The 27,093-nt window shown below is 41.4% G+C and overlaps 1 protein-coding gene across 1 annotated transcript; it reads right to left on the bottom strand.

The window, feature by feature from the left end:
* Positions 1-1,740: 1,740 nt before the first annotated feature.
* On the bottom strand, positions 1,741-4,392 carry SLITRK3 (SLIT and NTRK like family member 3). Its single transcript, XM_069973835.1, has one exon. It carries the CDS (start codon positions 4,390-4,392, stop codon positions 1,741-1,743), a length of 2,652 nt encoding a protein of 883 aa, XP_069829936.1.
* Between the last annotated feature and the right edge of the window lie 22,701 nt (positions 4,393-27,093).

Here is a 27,093-nt window from a genome sequence, read left to right as displayed (position 1 = left end):
TTATTTTCCGTATATTTATGTAAGGCATTAGTGACATCTGACGGTTTTACATTCAATGTACAGTAATGATTTCATTAGAGACTTAAATCAGACAGGAAATGAAGCAGAGGAGAACAGATCCAGGAATGGCTGCAATACAGGAATAAAACACAGCTCTAAAGCCAAGAACCAGGTGCCTGCTTGCAATGTACAATAGTAAGACTAAAGCTCCCCCTGCTGTTCAAATATATGAATGCATTTTTTTTCTCCCCAGCTTGAAAATCAAACCAGTTCTGAAAAGAGATTTTCTTTGGGTTCAACTCAGGGTTGTATAGCCCCCTTTATTTTAATCTATATATATTTAAATATATATTCTCATACATTATTTTATATTCTATATATTAGGTAAATTTTGCATGTGCTATATAAGGAACATATACCTCGAAGAATAGATATGGAATAGATATTCATATTCATCCAGAATAGCTCTGAATGCACTGTAGTGATCCCCAGATAATTGACTATAGGGAATGTAGCAGGGCAGTCATTTTTCAAAAGAGACACATAAATTAAATGGTTCTACCCTTGTAAGTAATATTTTACTTCCAAATCTCCTGGAATTGAATCTAGTGTTATCCAGAGGATTGTTAATTATTTATCCTTGACTACTGAGGAATCAGCAGAAGACACTAAAGTGCTGAGGATTTCCAGAATAACTAAACTGTATTAAAGCAGGTGTCTGCTTCTCATGTCTTCTTTACCTCTATATCATGCACTGTTTGCCATGAAATAGTGATCGATGTTAGTCAGCATGGTAACATCTTGGATAGATGGACATAAATTCGGCTGGGCATAGCTAAATTCGATCATAAAGCCTTTTATCTGTATATATTTGTATGTATGTACTGTTTTAAATTATTTTATTAGGAAAGCTATACCAGACGCATAATCACTATACATTGATTAAACATTACCTTTACAATTAATATTCACTGAAATTACAGAATAAATATATGCACATTTTGTAAAATCTTTGTGTATGGGATAGGCTAAAGAGTAAGAGGGGGGAGAAGACATTAAAAGTGCTTCCTACAAAGCTGTTAGTGATACGTACCCAGTAGCATTGCTAAATAACTTGCAGAGAGCTGCAGAAAAAAATTCCTGGCATCATCATGAATTCACAAAGATGTTGATCCCTAGCTGTCTCATGTACATTACTTTTCTGTATTGCAAAAGGAAAGAAATCAAATATACATTAAACCATGATGCTTTGCAGTGAATCCAGGTTTTTGGATGTTGAATTGTTGGTAAAAGAAAATGGATAAGAATTAGTGTTTCGAGTGAGAACATTCGAGCAATAACCCCTTTGCAGTTTTTTTTTCTTCAGGCATGCAGCAAACTGCATCAATTTACAGGAACTGTGCCATGGGCTTTTCTTTGTATAAGGAAGCCACAATGCCATCTTATCCCCCTCCCCCCAACCCTCAATTGTAAAGGTTTATGTTACTGCCAAAAAAGGACTCGTGGAATTATTTATCAGGATCAGTACAAACATCCCCATACCTTACATGGCACAGTCAAGTTTCTTAGATTCCTATATAAAAAATAATGATTGATAACATTGCTGGCAAAAGTCTGCGAAGGCACTTCAATTAATTATGATTAGAGTATGGCCCTTCCTCCAAAACAATTTGGGGAGCATAACGGTATCATCTTGAATCATGCGTTTTTTTTGGGGGGGCGCTATGGAATTATGCAATATTAGAATCTATAAGTGTTTTTTTCCAGGACTTCGAGGTAATCCGGCTTAGTTTGGAGTTTGGCCCTTAACTCGAGGTATTCACTTTGGGTTTGGTCTGAAAACCCCTTTCCAGCTGAGAAAAGTAGGGTTTCTTTTAATCTGGCATCCTGCTGTAAATCAGGGTATTGCATGCCAGGCGGGTGTACGTGTAGCTCCTTTAATTTAGGTACTGTGCCATAAATGCAGTCCACAAACCCCACCGTGGGAGCTGGCCGTTCCCGGTCAATTATGCCTGGAAAGATTACCCCATTTTCATGAAAACTTGGTACTTCCCCACTCTGATTGACAGTGACTATAGTATTAAGTTGAGAATTTGAAACTGCCATGGTCCACTCTTTCTCTTTTTCTATTAAGGTCCTATAATTTGTGTTATTTTCTTTTGTTTCTGAAAATTCGTCCCCCATCTCTTCCTCTCTAGGTTTGTAGATGGGATTGTTACACATCTGGGTTACTGGATGTGGGATGTAATCATACACATGGCCAGGGGCCTTCTCTGGGGAGTTGTTTGGTCTATCCTCAAAAATTCTACACTGCATTTGAATGCCAGTCAAATCGACCTCTTGTCTTTTTCTGAAAGGCAGTTTCTTGCGCCTTCTCAGCACAAAAGCAAAAAGGCCTGCTGCCACAAATACAGCCGAGAAGAAGAGTATAAGGAGACTGAGGATGAGCACTGAAAGTGGAATGGCACCCCCTGGTGTGCTATAATCGAGCACTGAAGAGGTGGTGGGAACCATGTTTCCAGGTAAAGCAGAAGAAACAGTGGCATGCAGCATCTCCGGACACAATACCTCCATTTCAATTGACTTTAAATCCTTGTTTGTCAGATTTTCAGGACTTGTACACAACACCTCACCAACCACAATCACGGAGCTGATGGTGTCTATCCACTGTTTAAGAGGGACAATGTCACAGGAACAATCCCATGGGTTTTGCTTTAGATCAATCTGCACAATGGCATTAAGGTGCTCCAGAACTCCAGCCACAGGAAGATAAAGGAAGTGGTTATTTCTAAGGTTTAGCCGTGCCAGTGAAGTGCCTGCAAAAGCATCAGTTGGGAGTGTCCTCAGCAGATTGTCATTGAGAAATAGCAACTTCAGATTTGGCATTAGACTGAAAGCAGCAGGCTGGATCTCCCTTATCATATTATACTCAAAATATAAATAATTCAAACTCTGTAAACCCCTGAACATGCCAGGAGTCAGCCTTTCAATATCATTCCCATTCAGATACAAGCTTTTCAAATTAGGGAGATTGATAAAGGCTCCTTCCTGGACGTAAGATATTCGGTTGTTTCCAAGGTGCAATAAATCCAAAGAGGAGAAATTCCAAAAATCAGACCTGTAGATTTTCTGTATTAGGTTACCACTCAAGTAAAGCTTCTTAGCATTGAGAGGTCTAGGCAGCAGTTCTGAAATATTGTGGATTCCTTTCTCTTTACAGTTTACAGTCAATCCCAGATCATTGATATGCAAACTGCATGAACATCCAGTTGGGCAGATTATTGGTATTGGTGGTCTAGTCTGGTAGCCAGCTATCGGAGGCTGATTTGGGCCCGGATAAAGGCCTCTTGGTGTTGGTGGTGGTTTTGGAGCCCTGGGCTGCTTGGTAGTGGTGGGCTGCTTATTTGATGTCTTGTACTCCACAGAAGAAGCAGTGACATGAAAGGATGACAACATAGAGGATGGCTTAGTAGGCCATGTATTTTCTCTGCTCGAAGGTAGCTGAGGTATACCCAGACTTGCCTCCACCTCACTTTCTGATAACAAGGGGCAAAGTTTACCTCGTTTTATATCCCTTAGATCTTTGCCATGAAAGTGAAAGGGGCTTTCACATGTAATGTCCCCAACCAGCACAGTATAAGGAATACGTTCCAGCCAGCTTTTCAACTGTACAATCTCACAAGTACAGTTCCAAGGATTCTCTGCTAGCTGGATTTCCATGATACTTCTGCCTATGTGATCCAACATACCTCTGTAAGACAGGATCTTTAATCGGTTTCCACGCAAGTCCAAGTGTGTTAAAGACACTGACTTGAATAAATTTGTTGGAAGCAAAGGGATATGGTTATCATTGAGAATGAGTACCCTCAGCTTATTTAGATTTCTAAAGGCCCCACTCTCGATCCTCTTTATGACGTTATAGTCTGCTTGTAGGTACTCCAAGCTTTCCAGGCCCATAAAAGTATCATTTCTAAAAATGTCAAGTTTGTTCTCGTGCAAGTAAAGCCTCTTCAGAACTTTCAAACCATTAAAGGCTCCTGCCTGAATGTCCTGCAATGCATTGTTCCCGAGATTAATAGACACGGCATTGTTCAAATGAAGGAAACTGTTGGTGTACAATTTTCTCATCAGATTTCTTTGAAGGTACAGTTTAAAGGGTCGAGACCAGGATTCTGAAATCTGGCTAATATTTGTAAATCCTTTATTTTCACAATAAATGTGGAAAAGGCTCTCCTTCACTTCACAGTAACAAGGATCGAAGCATGGTTCGTCTATTTCCTCTGAATCCTCAATCAAGGGGATTGGTGTAGTCCATGCAAGAGCAATTGTGCTTAAAAGAATTATCCACAACATACGTCCATTTAGGCGAGTTTCTGCTGGAGAAGGTTTCATTTTTTTGATCTGTAAGAAAAGCTGAAAAACAAAGAAAATATAGATTTGACATTATTGAGCTTTTCTCTCCATGTATGCTGGCTCTGAGCACAAAAGCACTCTGACAATTTACAGCAATTTTTTGAGCTTGATCATGAACAACAGACATTAGTTTTCGTGACGCTGTATATTAATGTGTGAATATGCAATTATGCAATGCCATTCGCTTTAATGCACTGTGTTACATAATTGACACTTGACAAGACCATCCCTAAACACACGTACTATGGTAAGCACCATGCCTGGCATATATATGCACAAATAGATTAGAATAACTAGGGACATGTACGTATCGAACCTTACCTGTTTTCATGAGTCACAGGCAGCAGTAGTAATGACAGAAATAGCCTCAGTATATCCTGCACTACATCTAAGTATCTAGATAAATATACACAATACTCGGTGCAAGGAAAATAAGATTAATGGCATGCATTTCCTCCCAAAGAGTTTATGTAGAATAAGGACAAAATCATCATTGTTTATCCCTGTGAACAGTGTGGACATTTGATGTGATTTATTTGCTGATTCCATGGAGAATAAGAAATTAATGCCCGGGCTATTGTATGCCTTAAACACCCATTAATAGATAAAAGAATGTACAGATAATTAATCTGCCCACACCACATGCCTACATGATCTTCCAATCTAAGGGGAAGCTGACAGCAAAATGCAGCTAAGTCTGGGATGATCCATGATTTAAATGCTCTGCCTTCCTTGCTCTGGGACTGAGCTTTCAGGACCACAGACCAACCCGTGAAGCTATCTCAGAGGTGTTCACTGGCAAAATACCTATACATTTCCAGAGTACAAAAGTCAGGTAAAAGACTCGGCTGCAACTCTATGATATCAATCCAAATAAAGAAATCACCATTCCTTGGATTCAATCTATCCCTTCAAAACACTATCGTATTCACAAATGTACAAATTGCTGCAGGAACTACTGTAAAATCTCTAGTAACATCCAATGCACCTGCATATCACTGCATCTCCTGCGTCCCTACAATGTAGATTCAGCAATAATAACAATCAACTTGAAAATCTAAGCATCCATAAAACATATCTGCAAACACTGATAGAGATAGAAGCAGAAGAGCTTCTGGTTAAGCAATGCAAGGCAGCAAATGGATTGCTTGAAATAGCATAGGAGGGAGAAAGACCGAGGGTTATATTGCAGCAATAGCAACAGCAGCATCAGCAGCAGTGTCCTCATCTGCAAATATATATATATATAAATATATCTCATCGGAGGTCACTGACAAATAAAAGTACCGGGCAATTGAATAAAATGATGTACTTACCAGTTTGCAGATGAATTTTAACACATCCAGGCTGAGTTTAAGGATTGCTGGCTCTCCCTCTCTCTGTCTTTCTCTTCCTATCTGCTCCTACTGAGTCTGAGGCAAAAAGGAAAAAAAAATGAGCTAGGGACGTGCTGGGAATGTGCAATGTGCAGTGTGCTGTGAGCTGCTCTGTGTTTTCAATGGGTTGCTTCAACATGCAGATCTGCCTCTCAGTATGCTCAATGGAGCCAGCTAGGAATCTGCAGCCTCTCTGTCCAACATTGCCTGCTGAGGTCTTTCTCACTCGCCCTCTCTTTTCGTCTCCCCCCTCTCTATCTTTTTCTTTTCCTCACCCCTCTATCCTCCTCCTCCTCCCCCAGTCGTAGGCAACAGATCATTGGAAATTTGACACAAATCCAACAATCTTCACACCACTGCTTCAATTGTCTACCTCCTATTTATTCTCTTTCAACCTCTTCTATGGCTTTACCCATTTGTTGGCTTCTCTTTTTTCGCCCCTATTACCCCCTCCCTTGCTGACAGCAGATAATTGGGAGAGTCGATCATAGTCAAGCATCTTCACACCGTTTCTACCGCTATGTCTCCCTGTCTTCACCTGTCTCTCCGATGCCTCTTCACTTTTTTCTCTCTCTTTTCTATTGTGAGTAGAAAGCTTCACATCACATCTAACAATCTCATTTCCCAGATTACTTACACCTCATTATCTTTCCTTTTCTATTTCTCCAATTGAACCTATCTTTTTGTTTGTGTCTAGATCTATCTTTCTTTCCTTTAGCATCGTGGAAACAAGCTGGAAGAAGGAAAAGCAGATGAAAGCGAAGGGGGAGCACTTGGGTTTATGACGTGAGCGAGCATTGGGAAGCCCAGGCATTTTTTTGTGGGTGTGTGGGGTATCCCGGGTGATCATCGCTCTTTCATAATACATATGTACAGTTTTAAGTAGAAGCATGATAGAGAGGCAGGTGTCATGATTAGAGATGTTAGGATTTGACAGGTTTTGAGATTTTCAACAAATCTAGCTGATTCTCATCTTGCAGAATCAATGCAGAAGGCAGTTTCTACATAAGCTCATCTATATAAAATGAGAGTATCGATTTCACAGGGTTTCAGATTCACAAAGAATGGGGCTGATTCTCTTGCTGGACAGTCAATGGAGATTTACTCGCCACTAGGACCTTAGGACCTTAAAAGAACTCCGTTCAGCCTGCCACTTTTAACTAGAGCAAACTGCACCTTGTAACTCAAACTGATTAGTCATAAAATCGGCACTCCAGTCCTAATATTCCTCTATCCCCCGCAATGATAAAAAAAAACAAACAAAAAAAAAACAAAACACTTTTTGGTGTTAGCAACCAGTTGACTTCTGTTGTTCTTCCAAAACTGGCTGTACCTGTACTAACATTTGTGTTCCTTAGAGCAGCTTTGTATGACAATCCAGGCTGTATGCTCCCATAAGTATCACCCCTGCTTAAAGCAGCAGTTGTTGCCGTATGCCTAAAGTATCGATACAATCATCTGGGATTTATAAGAAGATCCTTAAATGAGCAATGACACCTTTCCTTCCAAACCTTGTACCAATTGCTCCAAGTCTGCAGCAGGAGATGCAATTTGACTGATTGATTAAATGAAGAGAAAGAAGATGGTGTCAGCTGTATCCAAAAGCAGGTATTTATTTGAAGGGCGGGGGGCATAGAGTCATTGTAGAGTGCATGCTATTGTGTGTATCAGTGATGCTTTAAAGTGAGATTGAAGATCAAGAAAGTTCTGTGTTTGCTATTTCGATCGTTGTCATCAGTGCAATAAGAATATAATAGATAATGTAACACCTTGGGTATGTCAACTTAGAACAATGTCCTTTCTGTTCTGTTCACAAATTTGCTGTGCATGCCGGACCAGCTAATTACAGGATCATAAGAAAGCTTCAAGTATTCATGAAGCTGGAGTTATGCATCACGTTAGGATCAATAGATTAAATAGAGGATCCACTTATCCACTGATGATTCAGTGCACAACTAGTCATCCTATGCATCGAATGTATGTGTGGTATATGTGTGCATGGGGGATGCGTGTATGCATATGGAAATGCGTAGGAGTGGCTTTAATAATTCTCTCTAGGCAATTATGTACTGTAGTAATGTTACCTAGTAATATAGCAGGACACAAACTCCTCAGTGGCTGTTTCTAGCCTGCACAATTACAAGCAGTTCATCATTCTGGTTATGTCATGCAATGTGTAGCAATCAGATAGGGCAGTGGCTGGATGCTAGGAAATGTCTTATACTCTAACACTGACCTAGCTTAAAGAGCAGGAAGAGGGATGTATATATAGATCTAGATATACACTTACACATATGCACACACACAGTTGTAGCAGAGCTGAGCTTGTTGTTTAGTCATTTTGGCAAAGGTGATAGGGAAATCCTAATATGTTAGACTTGGATTTCCAGTGTATAGTATCAGTGTTCAGGTAAACCTTAATATTTCGAAGGTTCACAGAACAAATGGCTGAACAAGTTGAATGGCAATTTATTTTCTACATGTATTGTGAAGTCATTATTCAATTTCTGCTGTCAAACCAGTCTGATACGACAACGACAGGATGGTATAAGGCATTAGTACAATAGGTATCTATGTATGGAATGAACATAACACGGTAATTGTTATCTGTTCACTTGACTGAGATTTTGTTGCCAAGCTGTACATATACCCAGTGTTGTCTTGAGTGTAGCCTCTAGGTGATAAGTATTGACATTCAATGTGATGACTAGATGCATTATTTTGAAGCATAGCAATAGCACCCTCACAATTACATGCCCAAGGACACTGAGATTGAGAATTCTCACATGTCTAAGGCTGCACCAAGTTCCCAGTAGTGGCTTCCACTGGGCTTCTACTTTCACGGTCGGTGCTGATTTGTGCTTCTTTTTGATAGGGTGCCAAAGTTAAAAAGCTCTATGCAGAGGCTAGCAGTAAAATGTGATTTGTCCATGATCCAATCTTCTGCAGGCTCTTTGCATCGTATAAAGCCATATGGCAGGGACCCTATGCAAGGGCAGCCACATCTCTGTTCTCTTCCAGCACCATGCAGGCTGTAAAATTACAGAAGGCAAATGACCTCTATGTGATTATATGCTAAAGCCTGCCATGTCCATTCAGGTTGTGCAGTTAAATCCCAAAGCTAAAAATTACTATCATCAAACATGGAGAGGGATTTGTCAGGTAACAATTCTGCACTGCTTGCTGCAGGAATGGAAGGGAGGGTGAAGAGGGTTCAATGGAGGCATCTTTAAAAGAGAAAGAGATTGGAAAATGGCAATGCATGGTAATGTGATTGTGTCACATTCTCTTTTTTGGGAAGCCTTGAGAACAAATATCTGGATTGTAACACTGTGACCTGAGTCCAGATGGATTTCTTCAGGTATTTAAATTACAGTAATGCAGCCTGTCAGGTGGCATTGATATAACTTGACTCAAGGACAACATGGTGACATTGGGTGAGGGAGGTAGGAAATCTGAACAATCTTCACCAACATAAACGTAAACAAATATGATGGTTGAATGGAAGAACGTAAGTGCAATTATATGTCAAACTTTTCCATTATAGGATAGAAAATTTTACACCTTATGTAAGAAGCTAATTTCTCTGGGAATTCACAAAGGAATGCTAATGAATCTCCACCAGCAATACTGCAGCCCCCACTGTCTGTTGTGCCACCTATGCTCTAAATATATCATAATAAGTTAGACAGGTTATCCTCTCGCCTATAAATTTCCAGGCTCACAATGCAAACATTCAGGTTGATTTTCACGACTTGCAGCACATTTCTTCAAAGCTGCTTTGTGTCTGCAGTCTGAAAACATTGTGCCAAAACGCCGTAGTGGAATCTATTTTTTATGTTATCATAATACTCACAGTATTACCTAGTGTAGTATAGTGAAATGTAATCACACCAGCTAGTTCAATAAGCTACAAATTGAGCAAATTGGACGTAGTTTATGAATATCAGACCATGCCCAGAGAATCAACTCATAATCAAGGCTTATTTTCAGCAAGACACTTTCCTTCCATAACTAGGAAATTATAGTTGTTGTTTTTTTAACACACTCAGTGGGGTCATTGTCTAGACAACTGAAAATCACAGGAAAGCCATTCAGCAAGATCAGGAGAGACAAAGGTTACCTTTTGATATATTTTGCAGTCATTTACTGTGGTGAACATTGCTGTTTTAATATAGTATTCCCAAATCATATACAAATAGGTGTTTAAGGAAACTAGGTAATATGCCCCTAATAATCTATGTTTAGTAAAGTATAATCTAGGTGATGTACCAATGGGCTAGTACTATGCCCCCATAGTTAATGTATTTCAATAATTGCACATGATCCACAGCACTGCCATGTTGCTTGTCTACACTGCATTGATCTGTGCTACACTGTATACTGGCTATGACAGAATGTGTGACTCCCATACCAGCTAATCACATAGTCACGCAGTCAGAGCTCACAAGACTCTATATGATTCATTAGAAAATGACATTGACACTGAAGCACAAGGTATAAAGAATACAGATTTCCTCTTTTTTTGTTGAGGCCAGCAAGACAATAGCTAGAATAGTGAACAAAGATATACTCATCCCTGCTTTGAGGTCAACTGGTAGATTGTAGTCTACTATTTGGTGACCGATGCCCTAAACAATAATGCCTGAGTTACGAACGTGCCATAACCTCTTTCCCGGTTGAGAAATGTTGGAATTTGTAACTCTGCACTTTCTAAGTTTTCTAACTTTTATTTTTTTCTACAGTATATACAGAGTAATTTTGGGGAGGCTCTTTTTTGTGGGACCAATATTACTTTTTAAAGACACCCTTTGTATTACCACAAAAGCATTGGTGGGATGAAATTAAGGACAAAAAAACCCGCAGTCCAGCAAAGTTTGAGGTTTTTTTTTTGTTTGTTTTTTTACTACAAAGAAGTCTGATGACTACTATTTGGGGTAGATGGGCTTTTTGTCCTTTTTATCCCCTGATAACAGCAATTCTGGCAGCTGCATTGTTTTTTATTTACACTGATCACTGTACAGGATCAATAATATTTTATTTTAATAGTTTGTACAATTCAGCTTTTCTCAACACTAGATACATTTCTTTTTTATTTACTTATATTAGCAAGGAACCTATACTTTTTAGGCACCCCCTAGGGACCATTTATATGCAATCATAAGATTAATTATACTGATCAATTGAACGCTATTGCATTGATCAGTGTAATTAGTCTGAGGCATACTGTAGAAGCAGATTTACACACTTTGCATTCATAGTAGAATGGCAATCATGATACTTCCAAATACTAAATCCAAATTGGGGTTCCGAATATGAAATAAATCTGATAGTAAGATTCACAATATCAAGCCAAAAAAAATCTTTTATTGGGTAATCCATGCATCTCCATTCTCCAATTATCAGAATCTATAGAATTTTTAAGCTACCAGTACTTGTCTGGCTGGAGAGAGATATAAGCAGGGGCGGTCTTGGCATTTCTGGGGCCCCATGCGAAGTTATGTCTGCCCCCCCCCCCCCCTCGACACGCGTTCCAAAACAATAGACCGCTGTGTGTTGCCCCCAGTAGAATATACCTCTTGTGCCCTACCGCCAGTAATATATACTCCTTGTGTGCTTCCCCAATAGTATATACCCCTTGTAACCTGCCCCCAGTAGTATATACCCCTTGTTTGCTTCCCCCAGTATTATATAGGACCCCTGTGTGTTCCCCCAGTTATATATAGCCCCCCCGTGTGCTCCCCAGAAGTATATAGACCTCCTGTGTGCTGCCCCAGTTGTATATAGACCCCCTGTGTGCTGCCCCCAGTTGTATATACCCCCTGTGTGCTCCCCCACTAGTATATAGGCCCCCTGTGTGCTCCCTTAGGTGTATTTAGCCCCCCTGTGTGCTCCTCCACTTGGATATAGATCTCCTGTGTGCTACCCCACTTGGATATAGACCCCTGTGTGCTCCTCCAGTAGTATATAAACCCCCTGTGTGGTTCCCCCAGTAGTATATCGACCCCCTGTGTGCCCCACCAGCATTATATAGACCCATTGTTTGCTGCCCCAGTAGTATACAGACCCGTGTGCTCCCCCAGTTATATATAGACCACCTGTGTGCCTCACAAGTAGTATATAGACCCCCTGTATGTTCCCCCAGTAGTATATAGACCCCCTGTGTGCTCCCCCTGTTATATAGTCCCCCTGTGTGCTCTCCACATTTATATAGACCCCCGATGTGCGCTCCACCAGTTAAACAGACCCCTGTGTGCTCCCCTTCCCATATAGTATATAACACAATAAAACAAACACTTATACTCACCTGGATCCGGGCGTCTCCTCTTCTCTTCACTCTTGTGGCCGCAGGAAGGGTTTTCCCTGCAATCACAAGAGGCCGCACTCCCCTTGTCCTGGCGCTGATGCTCCAGTGATGTCACTGGAGCGCCGGCACCACAAGGACAAAGCTGCCACTTGTGAAAACCCTTCCTGCGGCCACAAGAGTGACTGACAGGAAGGGAGCCAATGTCTCCCGCCCTGTCAGTGCTGCTGCATGTAACTATGAGCGCTCATTACGAGTGCTCATAGTTACAGTTCAGATGTCCAGCGGTCTTGAGCACAAGAGCGGGGCGTGGGGGCCCCCCTGGATGTTGGGGGCCCCAAGCGATCGCTTGGGGTGCTTGGTGCCAAAGACCGCCACTGGATATAAGAGCATTGCATTAAGGGGTATATACATCATTGCGCTGATTTTTTTTTTTTAATCATTCACTTGCTTTGAGCAAAATTAAACAACTTACAAAAAATAAAAATAAAAAATAGAATCATCATTAAAATTTCCTACTTGTTTGTTAATATACTGTAGAGTCTGTGGAACTCCATCACATAGCTGGCTGTCCTGCTGTTTCATAAATCTCACATCACACTACTCCTGGATGTGCTAGTTTTTGCCCTTTCCTAGCAGCAGAGAAGGTTGTACATATCGTATTTGAGTATGTAGAGTGGGAAAGACATACAACTTTTAGAGAAGGCAGCTTACACAGGCTATATATACACTATAGAGTGTAAATGAGGATACCTCCCTTATGGGTTCCTCTTAACCAATAAAGCAGACTCTGAAATGAAAGTGGGAAAATCGCATACATCATATCAGTTGTACACTCCATACACCGTGCAATTAGCCAAAGGGATTTGTGTTTGGAAATCAAATACTCCCAAGCATAATGTTTGTCAGAATAAGTAAGAAGAGATTGCTTACGGTCGGAAAAATAATAAAGGAATGAAGCTGTGTATATGGGAGCTAGTTGAGGCTGCAGCATCATGGATGCACAAAAGTGACATCTAACATGTACTACTTTTTTATTTTTCATGTCGATGATTTCTATAGCCTTTAAAGTTATTTTTACAGGATAAAAAAAATGAGGGCTCATCCAAAGATAAGCTGCCAATATGTGATCTGTGAGGGTTCAATAGAAAGAAGAAACCCTTGTATTTGCTGGCCATGTGTCTGTGGCTGTATCTGTTATTCCAAACCACTACTTAGAATCCTTAGAGCTGGGTCTGGAGCACCAGACATTGAGGGAATTTACAAAGAACAGTGGTTTTTATATGTAGGTCCTAAAGTGATTCCATTCTCACCCCCCCCCCCCCCAACCATTGGTACTGATCAATTGCTGAGAGTAAGTTCTTCACAGTCATGTGACTCAAAATCCGCCTGGTGCCATGGTTGGGGTGAAAAACGTTCTTTTATTCAACAGTAGCTGTGTCAATGTGGTGTGGCCTAGGGCGTCTGCGCCCTAGGCCTGCAACGCCTCTCATCCTTCTTCCTCCCACCCCCCTGGCTGTATTTATTCAAAAGTAAACCCCTGCTAGAGCACTCAAGTAGCCTTTCATTATACTTTATGCTAACTAGGAGCATGGGGGTGATTCTGTCTGCTTTGTGGGAAGCCAGGCCCACTGTGAGAATCCATGCCCATTTGGCGAGCAGACCAGTTACTTTTTGCTGATCTACACTAGGCACATACATTAGTAGATTCCGCCATTGTTCTGGTCTCTGGTGTATCTGGTACTTTGGGTGTTTGCTGTGTTGGAAACCATGTTTAAAAGTGCACAGCTAGTGCTAATCACCTCCTTTATGTTGTTATTATATCTTGGAGAGAAACAGGAAGAATTTTTCTCACAGTAATCATTGTGTTAGATCAGCTTTTAAAAAGGCAATTTCCAATAGTAGACAAGGAGAGTGTTAATTGTATAATACCAAAAAAAGAAGACTCCTAAACCTCCCAACTATATTTCTATTTTTTGTAGGATCCACTCCTCCTTTTGGTTTAAATATTTAAAGACCTATGATAAAAATGTGCATTATGGGTGGTTGTTTGTTTCCACACTATGATACAACTATAGTGTGGGCTTTTTCAATGCACCTGCACCTGTCATACAGTAGGTGGAAGCAGGGATGTAGAAGAAATAATGCTTTGGAATACTATCAAATGATCGCTGCTTGTACAGTAACCGTATAATAGAAATTAAAATTGGGCATGACAAAGCTTCATTACAAAAAGACTCCCCCCAAAATAAATAAACATATAATGTTTTTTTTTAAAATAAATAAATGATTTTTTTTAAACTCCTAGACGACTCATGATGTACAGTTACTTCATGGAAGTCTGTCACCAGATGACCCTTGACGTAACTACGTCATGGGTCTCGAAGGTGCTATGAAGCATGATCGTTGCAGCCTGCCATTAACCCCTAAACACTGCGATCACATCGCGATTGCTGTGTTTAAGTGTAAGTGACAGAAGCAGCTTCTGTTAATTACCGATGGGGACCCCCGCAGTGTGACTGCGGGGGGTCCCGATCGTTTTAACAAACCGCCGGAGTCTCCTACCTTTTTCCATGCGGTCCAATCAGCGATCTGCTCATTGAGTCTGCCACTGGCAGGCTCAATGAGCAGAGTACCTATTACACTGATCAATCGTCATTGCGAACGGCTTAAATGAAAAGAGGGAAAAAAGTGCCAGGAATGCAGATTTTTTGTTACATTATATACATTAAAAAAAATGATAAGAAGTAATCAAAACGTCCGAGCTACACAAATACAGTATTAATAAAAACTAGAGATCATGGCCCAAAAAATGACACCCCATACAGCCCAGTAGGTGAAAAAATAAAACCGTTATAAGAGACACAATAGGGCAATTCTATTAATAATTAATTGCAAAAAATTCTAAAAATAATGCTATCACTTCGATTTTACTGTACAATGCATTAAGTAGACACAGAAACCCCCCAAACGTTACCATATTGCATTCTTTTTTCCGATTTCACCAATTTATATCTTCATAAATAATATTTTTGGGGTTCCGTCATACATGTTATGGTAGAATGAAAGATGCCATTACAAAGTACACCTTTCCCTGAAAAAAAGCAAGCCCTTACATGGCCCTGTAGATAGAAAAAGTGCTAAAGCTGTTGGAAGTGAAGGAGGGAAAAAAAGGAAAAATGAAAATTGTGGCGGTCCACTGGGTCATTTTGAGCTTGGTCCTTGAAGGGTTAAAGTAGTTCACTGCAAAAAAAAATAAAATAAAAATGTTTATATAAAAAATAATTATGCAGCACATGCTGTGTTCCTTAAAGGGTTAATATTGCACATCAAAAAGTGCATTAAAATTGCAGAGTGTCTGCATCTGTAATATTGTGCTAAAATCTTGTACAGTATTAGAAGCTGACCTTCACAAACAAGCAGTATGCTAATATGCTATCCTTTGTCTGGAAGTCCAGCAGTAGAACAAGCTCATAATCATGATGATCTCTTCTTGTAAAATGATTAAATATAATTAAGACAGTAAACTTTTTTGACAGGCTAAAGCAATGTATAAGGACATGATCCAATCTAAGGGCATGGCAGGGTCAAACCATAATTCATTGCTAGACAAAAAAATCTATTTTTACCCTTTTTTTTGGAAATCTTTCTGTATAATTTAGTGAATGCCCAAGATTTATGTAGTTTTGCAACATTTCTTTACTCTAATGCCACTTAATACTATAGTCTGCTATTCAGGTTAGACGTTTATAGGTGTCCTGCACATGGAGGACAGGTTGTAAATCTCTGTTTCCTATCTCATCACAGCTAACTTGATCTGCTGTGTGGTTTTTTTATTGCACATATCGGAAGATCACCTTCCGTAGTCATAAGCATTATTAAATTTGTGAATGTGTTTCTGTATGTCAAAAAGGCACTTTACTTTGATAATGGTGTGTTCAGTGATGGGGCACACAGCAGCAGTTGGAGTCATAGGTGACAGACAGTAGGTTTAGTAAATTCAGAACACAGCTGTCAAACACACTTGCTTAAAGGGGTATTCTCAGTGACGTAGCTAGGATTCATAAAGCCCCATAGCAAAAAACTGTATGGGTGGTGTCAGGGGGGGGGGGGGGGGGGGGGGCGCATAGCAGTTGCATAGTCTGCTTCGATGGTAGCTACGCCACTGGGTATTCTCAACTAATATAATTAATCTTGTAGGACTCTACATTTGCAAATACATTCATTTAGCAACCTTGTCTCCTTTTCCTGATATGCTGCTCTATTCCTCCCATTAGTAACAGCTCATTGTCTAAGTTACCAACCACCACTCTGCTCTAGAAACAGTGGTGCATATATATATATATATATATATATATATACATACAGTGGTGTGTGTATATATATATATATATATATATATATATATATATATATATATATATATATGGTCCAGATTTATCAAAGGTTATAAAATATAGACTGGTACAAACTGCTCACAGCAACCAATCACAGCTCAGCTTTCATTTTACCAGAGCTGAAAGCTGAGCTGTAATTAGTTGCTGTGGGCAGTTTACACCAGTCTATATTTGACAGTTTAGTTTGTAGACTAAGTAGCCCTCTGTACACCATAAAGTACTCCTGCCATTACTCGGCATGCTGTGATGTCACTTCCTGTAGACACCCACAGCATTTAGGAGAGCTGCCGATTAGGTGAGCAGAGGAATGGGGAAATGTCTCACCTATTCTCAAATGCTGTGGGATGAGATAAACATTGTTTGCAGTGGATTACTACATTTGAGTGCTGCGGTTCCTCTGCTTGAGATAGATAGATAGATAGATAGATAGATAGATAGATAGATAGATAGATAGATAGATAGATATAAAATAGTATATACTCCGCAGCATTACTTATTCCATCAAACGTGCAATAACAAAAAACGGCACATGGCAGGACGCGACGTTTCGATGGCCTTCGCCATTATTATTAAGCGTGCAGATAGTGAAACAATGCAGGTAATATATACAGGTGCAATAATCAGTGATAGCATATCATTGGTCAAACATAATTAGCATTATACATCACATGTGTAGGATAGTGTGTAGTCCATTCAGTGTGAACACAACCAAGTAAGATCGCAGTATATGCGAAGGAAGTCCCAGGTGTGCAAAGTGTCCATAAAAATTATAAGCTTGAATACCCAGGAGAGACCGCTTGGTAACTTGAGATAAACTTGTAGGAAACAGTTTGTAGCAAAAAAAGGATCATGGACTCCCGAACTCACTCTCATTATGCACAAGCTGGTCAGTAGTTCACCTGATCCAACAGTTGTAATGAAGCTCACAGGTCACGTGATGGTGTCATTCACAAAAATTTAACATACGGGCTGCAGGAGTATCAATTTTCACAGGATACAATAGTAAAACTGCACCGGCTCAGGGGAGAAGTTCAGATTAGTGATTAGTGATTAGTGTGTTCTTGAAAAATAGTTTTACAAAAAAAAAGTTTTAATGATGATAAGTACAAGCACATTTCCATGTATCACCACTAGGAAAGCATCTGTTTGGTCCCAACCTCACTCTGTAGCAGCAGAGGTGAACGCAGGTAACAGATGGGCCCTAGTGCAAGAAAAGCAAATAGCCCCCTGGCTCTTCAGTAGCTCATCATTGAACAATAGCGAACCAACTTGTGTCTCAAGTGGTCATTGTGAACACACAATATTACTTTGCTAGCTGCTTTTAAGTTAGCAATGTATACCCTATCACAGCAGGACAAATAAACCAACTACACAGACAAGGTCAAAAACTATTTTAGCAAAAGATAGACATGAGTTTTGTAACTTTAAAATATCTCAATAGAGCCCTAGACTCAATATCACAGAGAATTTATGGGATATCCCCAGTCTAGGGAGGAATGGAGAAAAGTTCTGCGAGATATTTACAGTATATAACCCTGTAGCAGTTTTCCATAGAAATCCAAACTACAATGTACTTTAGAAGACACATGCTATGAAAGGATGATCATAGCTAATATTGATTTGCCTGTGCTTACCGTTTACTGCACTTTATCCAGTAACCTTCCGATATCACAAGCTTTACATGATTTGACAGATTTTTATGTTTAAAACTTGATATTTCGTATTCAGGGGTAGTGTCTAGCCATGGACAAAATGTTTGTAAGAAAACCAGTAGTATAAATAATGTATGCTAGTTAGGAATTGGAGTTAGTCCTCAATAACTTTAAAATGGCTTGTCCATAGGGCCCAACCATCGGGACCCCATTAAACACAGCAACAGGGACACAATTAACCTAAAATGAATGAAGAATTCATTGCACCTGCATGACCATCGCAGTCTGCACTCTATTTATTCAATATGGGGTTGCCAAATGATTCCCAATGTTGAACTTAAATTGAATAGAGCTCTAGCACAGTGATTTGACACATGGTTGGGTGTGCCGCGGAGAAAGTTCCCCAAACTATGGTGCCCCTGTGTTTTGTTCCCCGGCAATGCGCAGTGATCAGTGGCGGATTATAAGTATGGTGGAGAGAAGCACAGGAGAGAAGCATGGGGGAGAGAAGCACAGGAGAGAAGCAGGGGGGAGAAGTATGGTGGAGAGAAGCACGGGAGAGAAGCAGGGGAGAGAAGTATGGTGGAGAGAAGCATGGGAGAGAAGCACAGGAGAGAAGCAGTGGGAGAAGTATGGTGGAGAGAAGCACAGGAGAGAAGCATGGGGGAGAGAAGCACAGGAAAGAAACAGGGGGGAGAAGTATGGTGGAGAGAAGCACAGAAGAGAAGAATGGTGGAGAGAAGCACAGGAGAGAAGCAGGTGGGAGAGAAGCAGGGGGGAGAAGTATGGTGGAGAGAAGCACAGGAGAGAAGCAGGGGGGAGAAGTATGATGGAGAGAAGCACAGGAGAGAAGCAGGGGGGAGAAGTATGATGGAGAGAAGCACAGGAGAGAAGCACGGGAGAGAAGCACGGGAGAGAAGCATGGGGTAAAAAAGCTAAGGAGAGAAGCATGGGGGAGAGAAGCACAGAAGAGAAGCATGGGGGAGAGAAGCGCAGGGGGGAGAAGAAAACAGGCCAAGGTTTCACACTAAGTGAGTATAAATATATTTAGAATCTGTATTATTAACTATATGTATAATATGTACTGTTTTAGTGTCATTTTGTGCCATTTTGTTTGGTGGTGTGCCCCGGGATTTTTTAAGTATAAAAAGTGTGCCGTAGCTCAAAAAAGGTTGAAAATCACTGCTCTAGCACACCATTCATTGCAGGGCAATTGCATCCCCGTTCCCCTGGTGGTCAGAACCCAAGCAATCAGCTTGTTATCCTTTATCCATAAGATGTTAACAGCATGTCTCACAATGTGCCAACCACATAGAGTCATCACACAAATTGTTCATAAGTGGTATTTAACTTAATGTTTCACATGTGTTCTAGGATGTGCTGGAGATGTACTGTAATAGTGAAGTACAGTAGGTACACTTCATGTATGGTGAAACTGTACAGTGATTAAGCCACTATGGAACCAAATATAGGCTACGTTCACACAACGCTTTTTCAGCTCAGTTTAAAATTACATCCGTTATTTTGAGTCTAAAATAACGGACGTTTTTTAGCAGCCTGCCTCCCCTTAGTGCAATGACTGATGTTTGCACATTATTTCAGTTTGGGTTTACTAATTGGACTTTGGGTGTGTCTTAATTTAAAAGTCCATTGAATTTAATAGTAAAAACGGAGAAAGAACGGTTACAAAAGAAGAACTGTGTGTGAACAACTAATAAAAAACGTCCGCTGTTTGGAAAAGACGCCCGAAAATAATGTGCATGTTCATTATTTTGACGTCCGCAGCAAAAGCGTCCATTTTTCAATGCATAGTGTGCATTGGACGTCCGTCTTCCCATTGACTCCAATGCATTGCCATTGCAGTCAGTTAAATCGCGGCAAAAACGGACGTTTTTTTAAATAGCGAAATCTGAAGTTTTTTCTCCATTTTTGACTTTGTGTGAACATAGCCAGACTCTCTTTTATGTAAGGTCCTAAAGATCCCTCCTACATGGGGTCCAGAAAATGCACTTATACATATGAATCTGACCTCTATGGACACGATATATTCATTACTATTCATCTGCTCACTGCAACTAAGATTGCGCAAAAACGGAAAAGTGTTCACTTGCCTTGAGATTGTTAATGCAGTTCAGTTTAATTGTATTATAGAGATTGCTATAGGGGCTAGCCTCAGAAACCTAAGTACTGTTTCTAAATATTTGGACAAATGGAAAGATTTTCACAACCCTTAGTTGTTTAGGGTCCATTAACTCACTACAAGACAGTGCCTATATTGCTGTTTGCTAGTTAATTTACTGTTTTATAGTTGTTTGGCTGACATTCAGTGTGCACAGAATTATAGACTATGCTGCACTCAGGATTAACCAACATCATTCCTCTCTGGTTGGACCTGCTTGATTGACCCCCCCCCCCCCCCTAAAATACAGTCCATTTGTAGAGTTCATTGTGCCACTTTTCCCACATAAGTACATGTATCCCGATTATTATTGGAATGTAATGAATGATGATTGTCTGTATTAATGTCCTGTCTTAACCAAAAATGGTAATAATTATTATTATTATTATTGGTGGTGGTGGTGCTGGTGGTGGTGGTAGTAGTAGTAGTGGTAGCAGTAGTAGTATTGTATGCAATAAGAAGTGAAGATGGGAAAACCCCTTTAACCCCTAGACGACCCTGGACGTAGGGTTACGTCATGGAAGTCTGTCCCCAGACGACCCATGACGTAACCTTACGTCCTGGGTGTTTCTCCCGCTATGAAGCGCGCTCCGGGACCTCACCGGTAACGACACGCTGCAGCGATCGTGCTGCCGCGTGACATTAACCACTTTTAAGTGTAAGTGGCAGGGGGAGTCCCCTGTCACTTACCGATCGGGACCCCCGCAGTGTGACTGTGGGGGTCCCGATCGTTGAAACGGACTGCCGGAGGTCTCTTACCTGCCTCCGTGCGGTCCGATCGGCGATCTGCTGCACTGAGCCTGCACAGGCAGGCTCAATGAGCAGATCGCCGATAACACTGATCAATGCTATGCCTATGGCATAGCAATCATCAGTGTAGAAATCAAAGTAGTGTATGTAGAAGTCCCCCAAAGGGACTTCAAAAGTGTAAAAAAAAAAAGTTCAAAAGTTCAAAACACTATCACACTACCCCAAAACCCCTCCCCCAATAAAAGTCTAAATCACCCCCCTTTCCCATTATATAAATAAAACATATAAAAATGAATAAATAGATAAACATATAATATACCATAGCGTGCGTAATTGTCCGATCTATTAAAATATAACTAGCGTCATTGCAACCGGTAAACGGCGTACACGAAAAGAGGGGAAAAAGTGCGCAGATTACCGATTTTATGTTACATTATATATTTAAAAAAATCAATAAAAAGTGATCAAAACTTTCGATCTTCACAAATATGGTATTAATAAAAACTAGAGATCATGGCGGAAAAAATGACACCCCATACAGCCCCATAGGTGAAAAAATAAAACCGTTATAAGCGTCACAATAGGCCCATTTTATTAATATTTAATTGCCAAAAAAAAGGATTTCATAAAAAAAAATATATATAACATTAGAGAATCTGTGTAACCTGCATATGGTTGTGTTCGGACAGACCTATAGAATAATAGTGTCATGTCGCTGTTACCATATAGTGCATTACGTAGACACAGGAACCCCCCAAACGTTACCATATTGCATTCTTTCTTACGATTTCACCTATTTATATCTTCATAAATAATATATTTGGGATTCCGTCATACATGTTATGGTAAAATGAATGACGCCATTACAAAGTACAACTATTCCTGTAAAAAACAAGCACTTACATGGCTTGTAGATAGAAAACTGAGAGTGCTAGAGCTCCTAGAAGGGGAGGAGGGAAAAACGAAAGCACTAAGATCAAAATTTGCGCGGTCCACTGGGTCATTTTGGGCCTGGTCCTCAAAGGGTTAAGTTACTGCTCTTAATGCCACAATAAACAAAAAACTGCATATGGTGCCTTGTAAATGTACTTTGTTAGCCCTAGCCTAAGCATTGAGCTACTTCTGCTACCGCTGATGAAGGTAAGTTAGAAATAATAGGTTGCATCAGAAAAGCATTTCTGGTCTAAGCAGTGAGCTGCTGCTGATGGTGACAAATTACACAACAGACAGCTGCCAAGAACTTTATAGGTGGTCGGAGATTAGAGGGAAGCCTCAATTTTACCTTTAAGGCCCATTTTGGACCCTCTGGAGAGGGCAGTGTGAAGATATATGCAGGGCCGCTTTAACCAGAGGGCACATGGTGCACGTGCATCGGGCCCACTGGTTAAAGGGGCACACCCCGAGCAGGCCGGCCGTTGCTATGTGCGACCAATGCGGTCGCACAGGGCTCCGGCTACCAGCCTGTCAGGGGGGAGCGCCATGGATGGGTAATCTACTTACCCATCCATGGTGCCCCCTGCAGGCCCCCCCCGTCCGCCGCTGCCCCCCTCTGCCCGCTGCTGCGCTTCAGCAGGAGCAGCGGTACTGACAGAGAGAGCGCCATTGGCTCCCTCCCTGTCAGTCACTCTTGTAGCCGCACTTCCTGCGGTCACAAGAGGCCGCACTCTCCCTCTAGCGCCCGACGTCACTGGAGAGTCAGCGCTAGAGGTAAGGGGAGTGCAGCCTCTTGTGACCGCTGCAGTGCGGCCACAAGAGGGAAGAGAAGAGGAACGCACGGACCTAGGTGAGTTTAACTGTATTTTTTTTTTAATATTATATGGGAGGGGGAGTGGGAGCGAACGGGGGGGGGGGCACAGGGGGGCTATATACTGTTGGGGAGAGCCCAGGGGGGTATATACTGTTGGGGAGAGCACAGCGGGCTATATACTGTTGTGAGAGCACAGGGGAGGGGGTATATACTATTAAGGAGAGCACAGGGGGGGCTATATACTATTGGGGAGAGCACAGGGGGGCTATATACTGTTGGGGAGAGCACATGGGGGCTATATACTATTGGGGAGAGCACGGGGGGGGGGGGTTATATACTGTTGAGGAGAGCACATGGGGGCTATATACTATTGGGGAGAGCACAGGGGAGGCTATATACTATTAAGGAGAGCACGGGGGGGCTATATACTATTGGGAAGAGCACATGGGGGCTATATACTATTGGGGAGAGCACAGGGGGGTTATATACTGTTGGGGAGAGCACATGGGGGCTATATACTATTGGGAAGAGAACAGGGGGGGGCTATATACTGTTGGGGAGAGCACATGGGGGCTATATACTATTGAGCAGAGCACAGGGGGGCTATATACTGTTGGGGAAAGCACATGGGGGCTATATACTATTAAGGAGAGCACAGGGGGCTATATACTATTGGGGAGAGCACATGGGGGCTATATACTATTGGGGAGAGCACAGGGGGGTTATATACTGTTGGGGAGAGCACATGGGGGCTATATACTATTGGGGAGAGCACATGGGGGCTATATACTATTAATGAGAGCACAGGGGGGGCTATATACTATTGGGGAGAGCACAGGAGGGCTATATACTGTTGGGGAGAGCACAGGGGGGCTATATACTATTGGGGAGAGCACAGGGGGGTTATATACTGTTGAAGAGAGCACATGGGGGCTATATACTATTGGGGAGAGCACAGGGGGTGCTATATACTGTTTGGGAGAGCACATGGAGGCTATATACTGTTGGGGAGAGCATATGGGGGCTATATATTGTTGGGGAGAGCCAAGGGGGGGTATATACTGTTTGGGAGAGCACAGCGGGCTATATACTGTTGCTGAGAGCACGGGGGGGCTATATACTATTAAGGAGAGCACAGGAGGGGGGGGCCTATATACTACTAGGGAGAGCACGGGGGGGCTATATACTGTTGGGGAGAGCACATGGGGGCTAGATACTATTGGGGAGAGCACAGGGGGGGTTATATACTGTTGGGGAGAGCACATGGGGGCTATATACTATTGGGGAGAGCACAGGGGGGCTATATACTGTTGGGGAGAGCACATGGGGGCTATATACTGTTGTGGAGAGCACATGGGGGCTATATCCTGTTGGGGAGAGCACATGGGGGCTATATACTGTTGGGGAGAGCACATGGGGGCTATATACTGTTGGGGAGCGCACAGGGGGGCTATATACTGTTGGGGAGAGCACATGGGGTTTATATACTATTGAGCAGAGCACAGGGGGGCTATATACTGTTGGGGAGAGCACAGGGGGGCTATATACTCTTGGGGAGAGCACAGGGGGGCTATGTACTATTGGGGGAGAGCACAGGGGGACTATATATACTGTTGAGGTGAGCACAGGGGGCTATATACTGTTGGAGACAGCACAGGGGGCTATATACTGTTGGAGACAGCACAGGGGGGCTATATACTGTTGGGGAGAGCACAGGGGGGCTATATACTATTGGGGAGAGCACATGGGGGCTATATACTGTTGGGGAGCGCACAGGGGGCTATATACTTCTGGGGGAGCGCACAGAGGGGCTGTTTACTACTGGGGAGTGCACTGGGGGGCTATATACTACTGGGGATAGTACACAGGGGGCTATATACTACTGGGGCGAGCGCACAGGGGGGCTATATACTACTGGGGAGAGCGGACAGGGGGCTATATACTACTGGGGAGAGCACACAGGGGGCTATATAATTCTGCGGGAGCGCACAGAGGGGCTATAGACTACTGAAGAGCGCACAGGGGGCTTAGAAATATTTATAAAATATTTGTCTGGCAGATTCTAGAGAGAAGATTCACAGCCAGGAGACGACTTCATGGTGGCCCAGGCTGGATGGAGAGAAAAAGAAAAGGTGACAGACTCTGATCAGAGAAGACGCCCCCTGTGAGTCACTGGATGTAACTGCACTCTGTTATAGGGTCTTTAGTGATAAGGGTCATGGTGTGACGGTATTATGTAATGGTATCATTGGCGATATCTTTCTGTTTTGTTCAGTGCAGTTTTCATGTAATATGTAATCACTGTATGGTGGAAATAGTGTTATAAGGTAACTACTGTATGTATTGGGGCTCTTAATACAGTGTGGGGGCAAATTCAGTGCATTATACCATGTGCCGAAAGGGAACAGGGGGGGGGCACTCTTGAGGGCTGTGCACTGGGCCCACCAATGTATTAAAACGGCCCTGGATATATGTAAAGAGTCCATGTTCAGGCCTGTGTGTATCACTTACTAATCCTCACCCCACTTCCTGTGTTCCATTCTGGTTTCTTTGCTTTTATACACTAAATTCCCTTAGAAAGTTAAAATGGACAGCAAACTGCATGGAAATGAGACCTACTGGTCTAACCTTTTTGGTTCCTTTGCTGGGGTAAGAATCATTGCTGTTAAATTAAGTGCTTTTTTTTTTTTAGAAATTGCTTATTTTTTGTACTCTTCTCCATTAAGACCCTTTTCTGCATTCCATGATCAGGCACTTTCATTCATAATGTGCTTATTTGGAGCTGCTACTGTGTTTTTGTTAGGGGTAGTTAAAGTTAAAGGGATAGTTTACAAAAAAATCTTTCAACTGATTAGTTCTATTACAAATTTTCAAATCTTCCAGTAGTTATCAGCTGTAGGAAGTGGCGTATTCCCTCCAGCCGGACACAGTACTCTCTGATGCCTCCTCTGTCCATGTCAGGAACTGTCCAGAGCAGTAGCAGATCCCCATTGAAAACTTCTCCTACTCTCCAAACTGGAAAGACTATCACTTCCTGCAGTACATACAGCAGCTGATAAGTACTGGAAGGCTTGATTTTTATTTTATTTTTTGAGTCACTAACAAATCTCTGGCACCAGTGGATTTAAAATTTTTTTGTGAACTACCCCTTTAATCTCTCCTAGCTTTGTTTTGTTGTGTAGTCGCCGCTACTCAAATGCTCCATGCCTGGGTTTGGACAAACCTGAGCATGCTCGAATTGCACTCATCTCTAGTGTGTGGTCATCTCTTGTCAGATTTGATGCTGTGCCATACTCTTTCTATATTGTTATAATCATTTTAATATTATATATATATATATATATATATATATATATATATATATATATATATATATATATATATATATGACTTCCATTTAGTAGTAGAATGTTTGCAGCAATAAGGGGGGAGATTTATCAATCTTGGTGTAAAGTGAAACTGGCTCAGTTGCCCCTAGCAACCAATCAGATTCCACTTTTCATTCCTCACAGATTTCTCACATGTCACAGAACTCTTGCAGTCCACCCATAGATCTTTTCTTTTTACCCCAAATACTGCTTTCTGCAGTCAAGGGCATGTAAACCAGCTGCATTGTATTTAGGAATTCCTTTAGTCCTGCATGTTAAATTTGTAATGATTCTGCTGGAGCTGTTCTGATAATAATGTAATATAAAGAAATGGCTATTTCAGTGATTTTGCCATGCATTATTTCACATTCGTGTAATGTGGAGTCTCACTTTAAGAATGATTGACTTGCTATAAAATTATTGTGAATACAAAGAAAGCATATTATAAAGTATGCCTTCTTATGTGAGGGTACAGTTTTGTTGGCCATCTATAATGATAATCATCATTGTTCATATATTTACCAAAAAAAAAAAGAAGATACATTTTATTTTTTTCCACCAAGGGGCACTGTTGTTATTTTTACCCTTAAAGGATCATAAATTAGAAATTAATAATGTGCTGTCAATTCACTTTATGTTCGATGTATCTAAAAAATTGTAAAGCTACAAAGAAAATAAAGAAATGACATTTAATTAGCTACACATAATAAAAGTAACAGTTTTATTGTGATTTGCTTCTGTAATATTATTATAAAATCTGCAGTACCGCCTAGGCGACACCAGGTGTCAGGGCAGTGACCTTCCCCATAAAATACCACCAAAAGATTGTGATTTATGCACAGATGTTGGCTGAGACCATAAAGCACAGTCAGGCTGTTTAATTGTGTGTATCTTTATTAAGCAATTG

Source organism: Dendropsophus ebraccatus, chromosome 6 (assembly GCF_027789765.1).
Source record: "Dendropsophus ebraccatus isolate aDenEbr1 chromosome 6, aDenEbr1.pat, whole genome shotgun sequence".
Lineage (NCBI taxonomy): Eukaryota > Metazoa > Chordata > Amphibia > Anura > Hylidae > Dendropsophus > Dendropsophus ebraccatus.
The sequence above is the reverse complement of the archived record's forward strand: the minus strand, read 5'-3'. Positions and strand labels throughout refer to the sequence as shown.

Coding starts and splice junctions, on each gene's coding strand:
- SLITRK3 (XM_069973835.1), bottom strand. CDS start 4,392: ATGAAACCTTCTCCAGCAGAAACTCGCCTAAATGGACGTATGTTGTGG.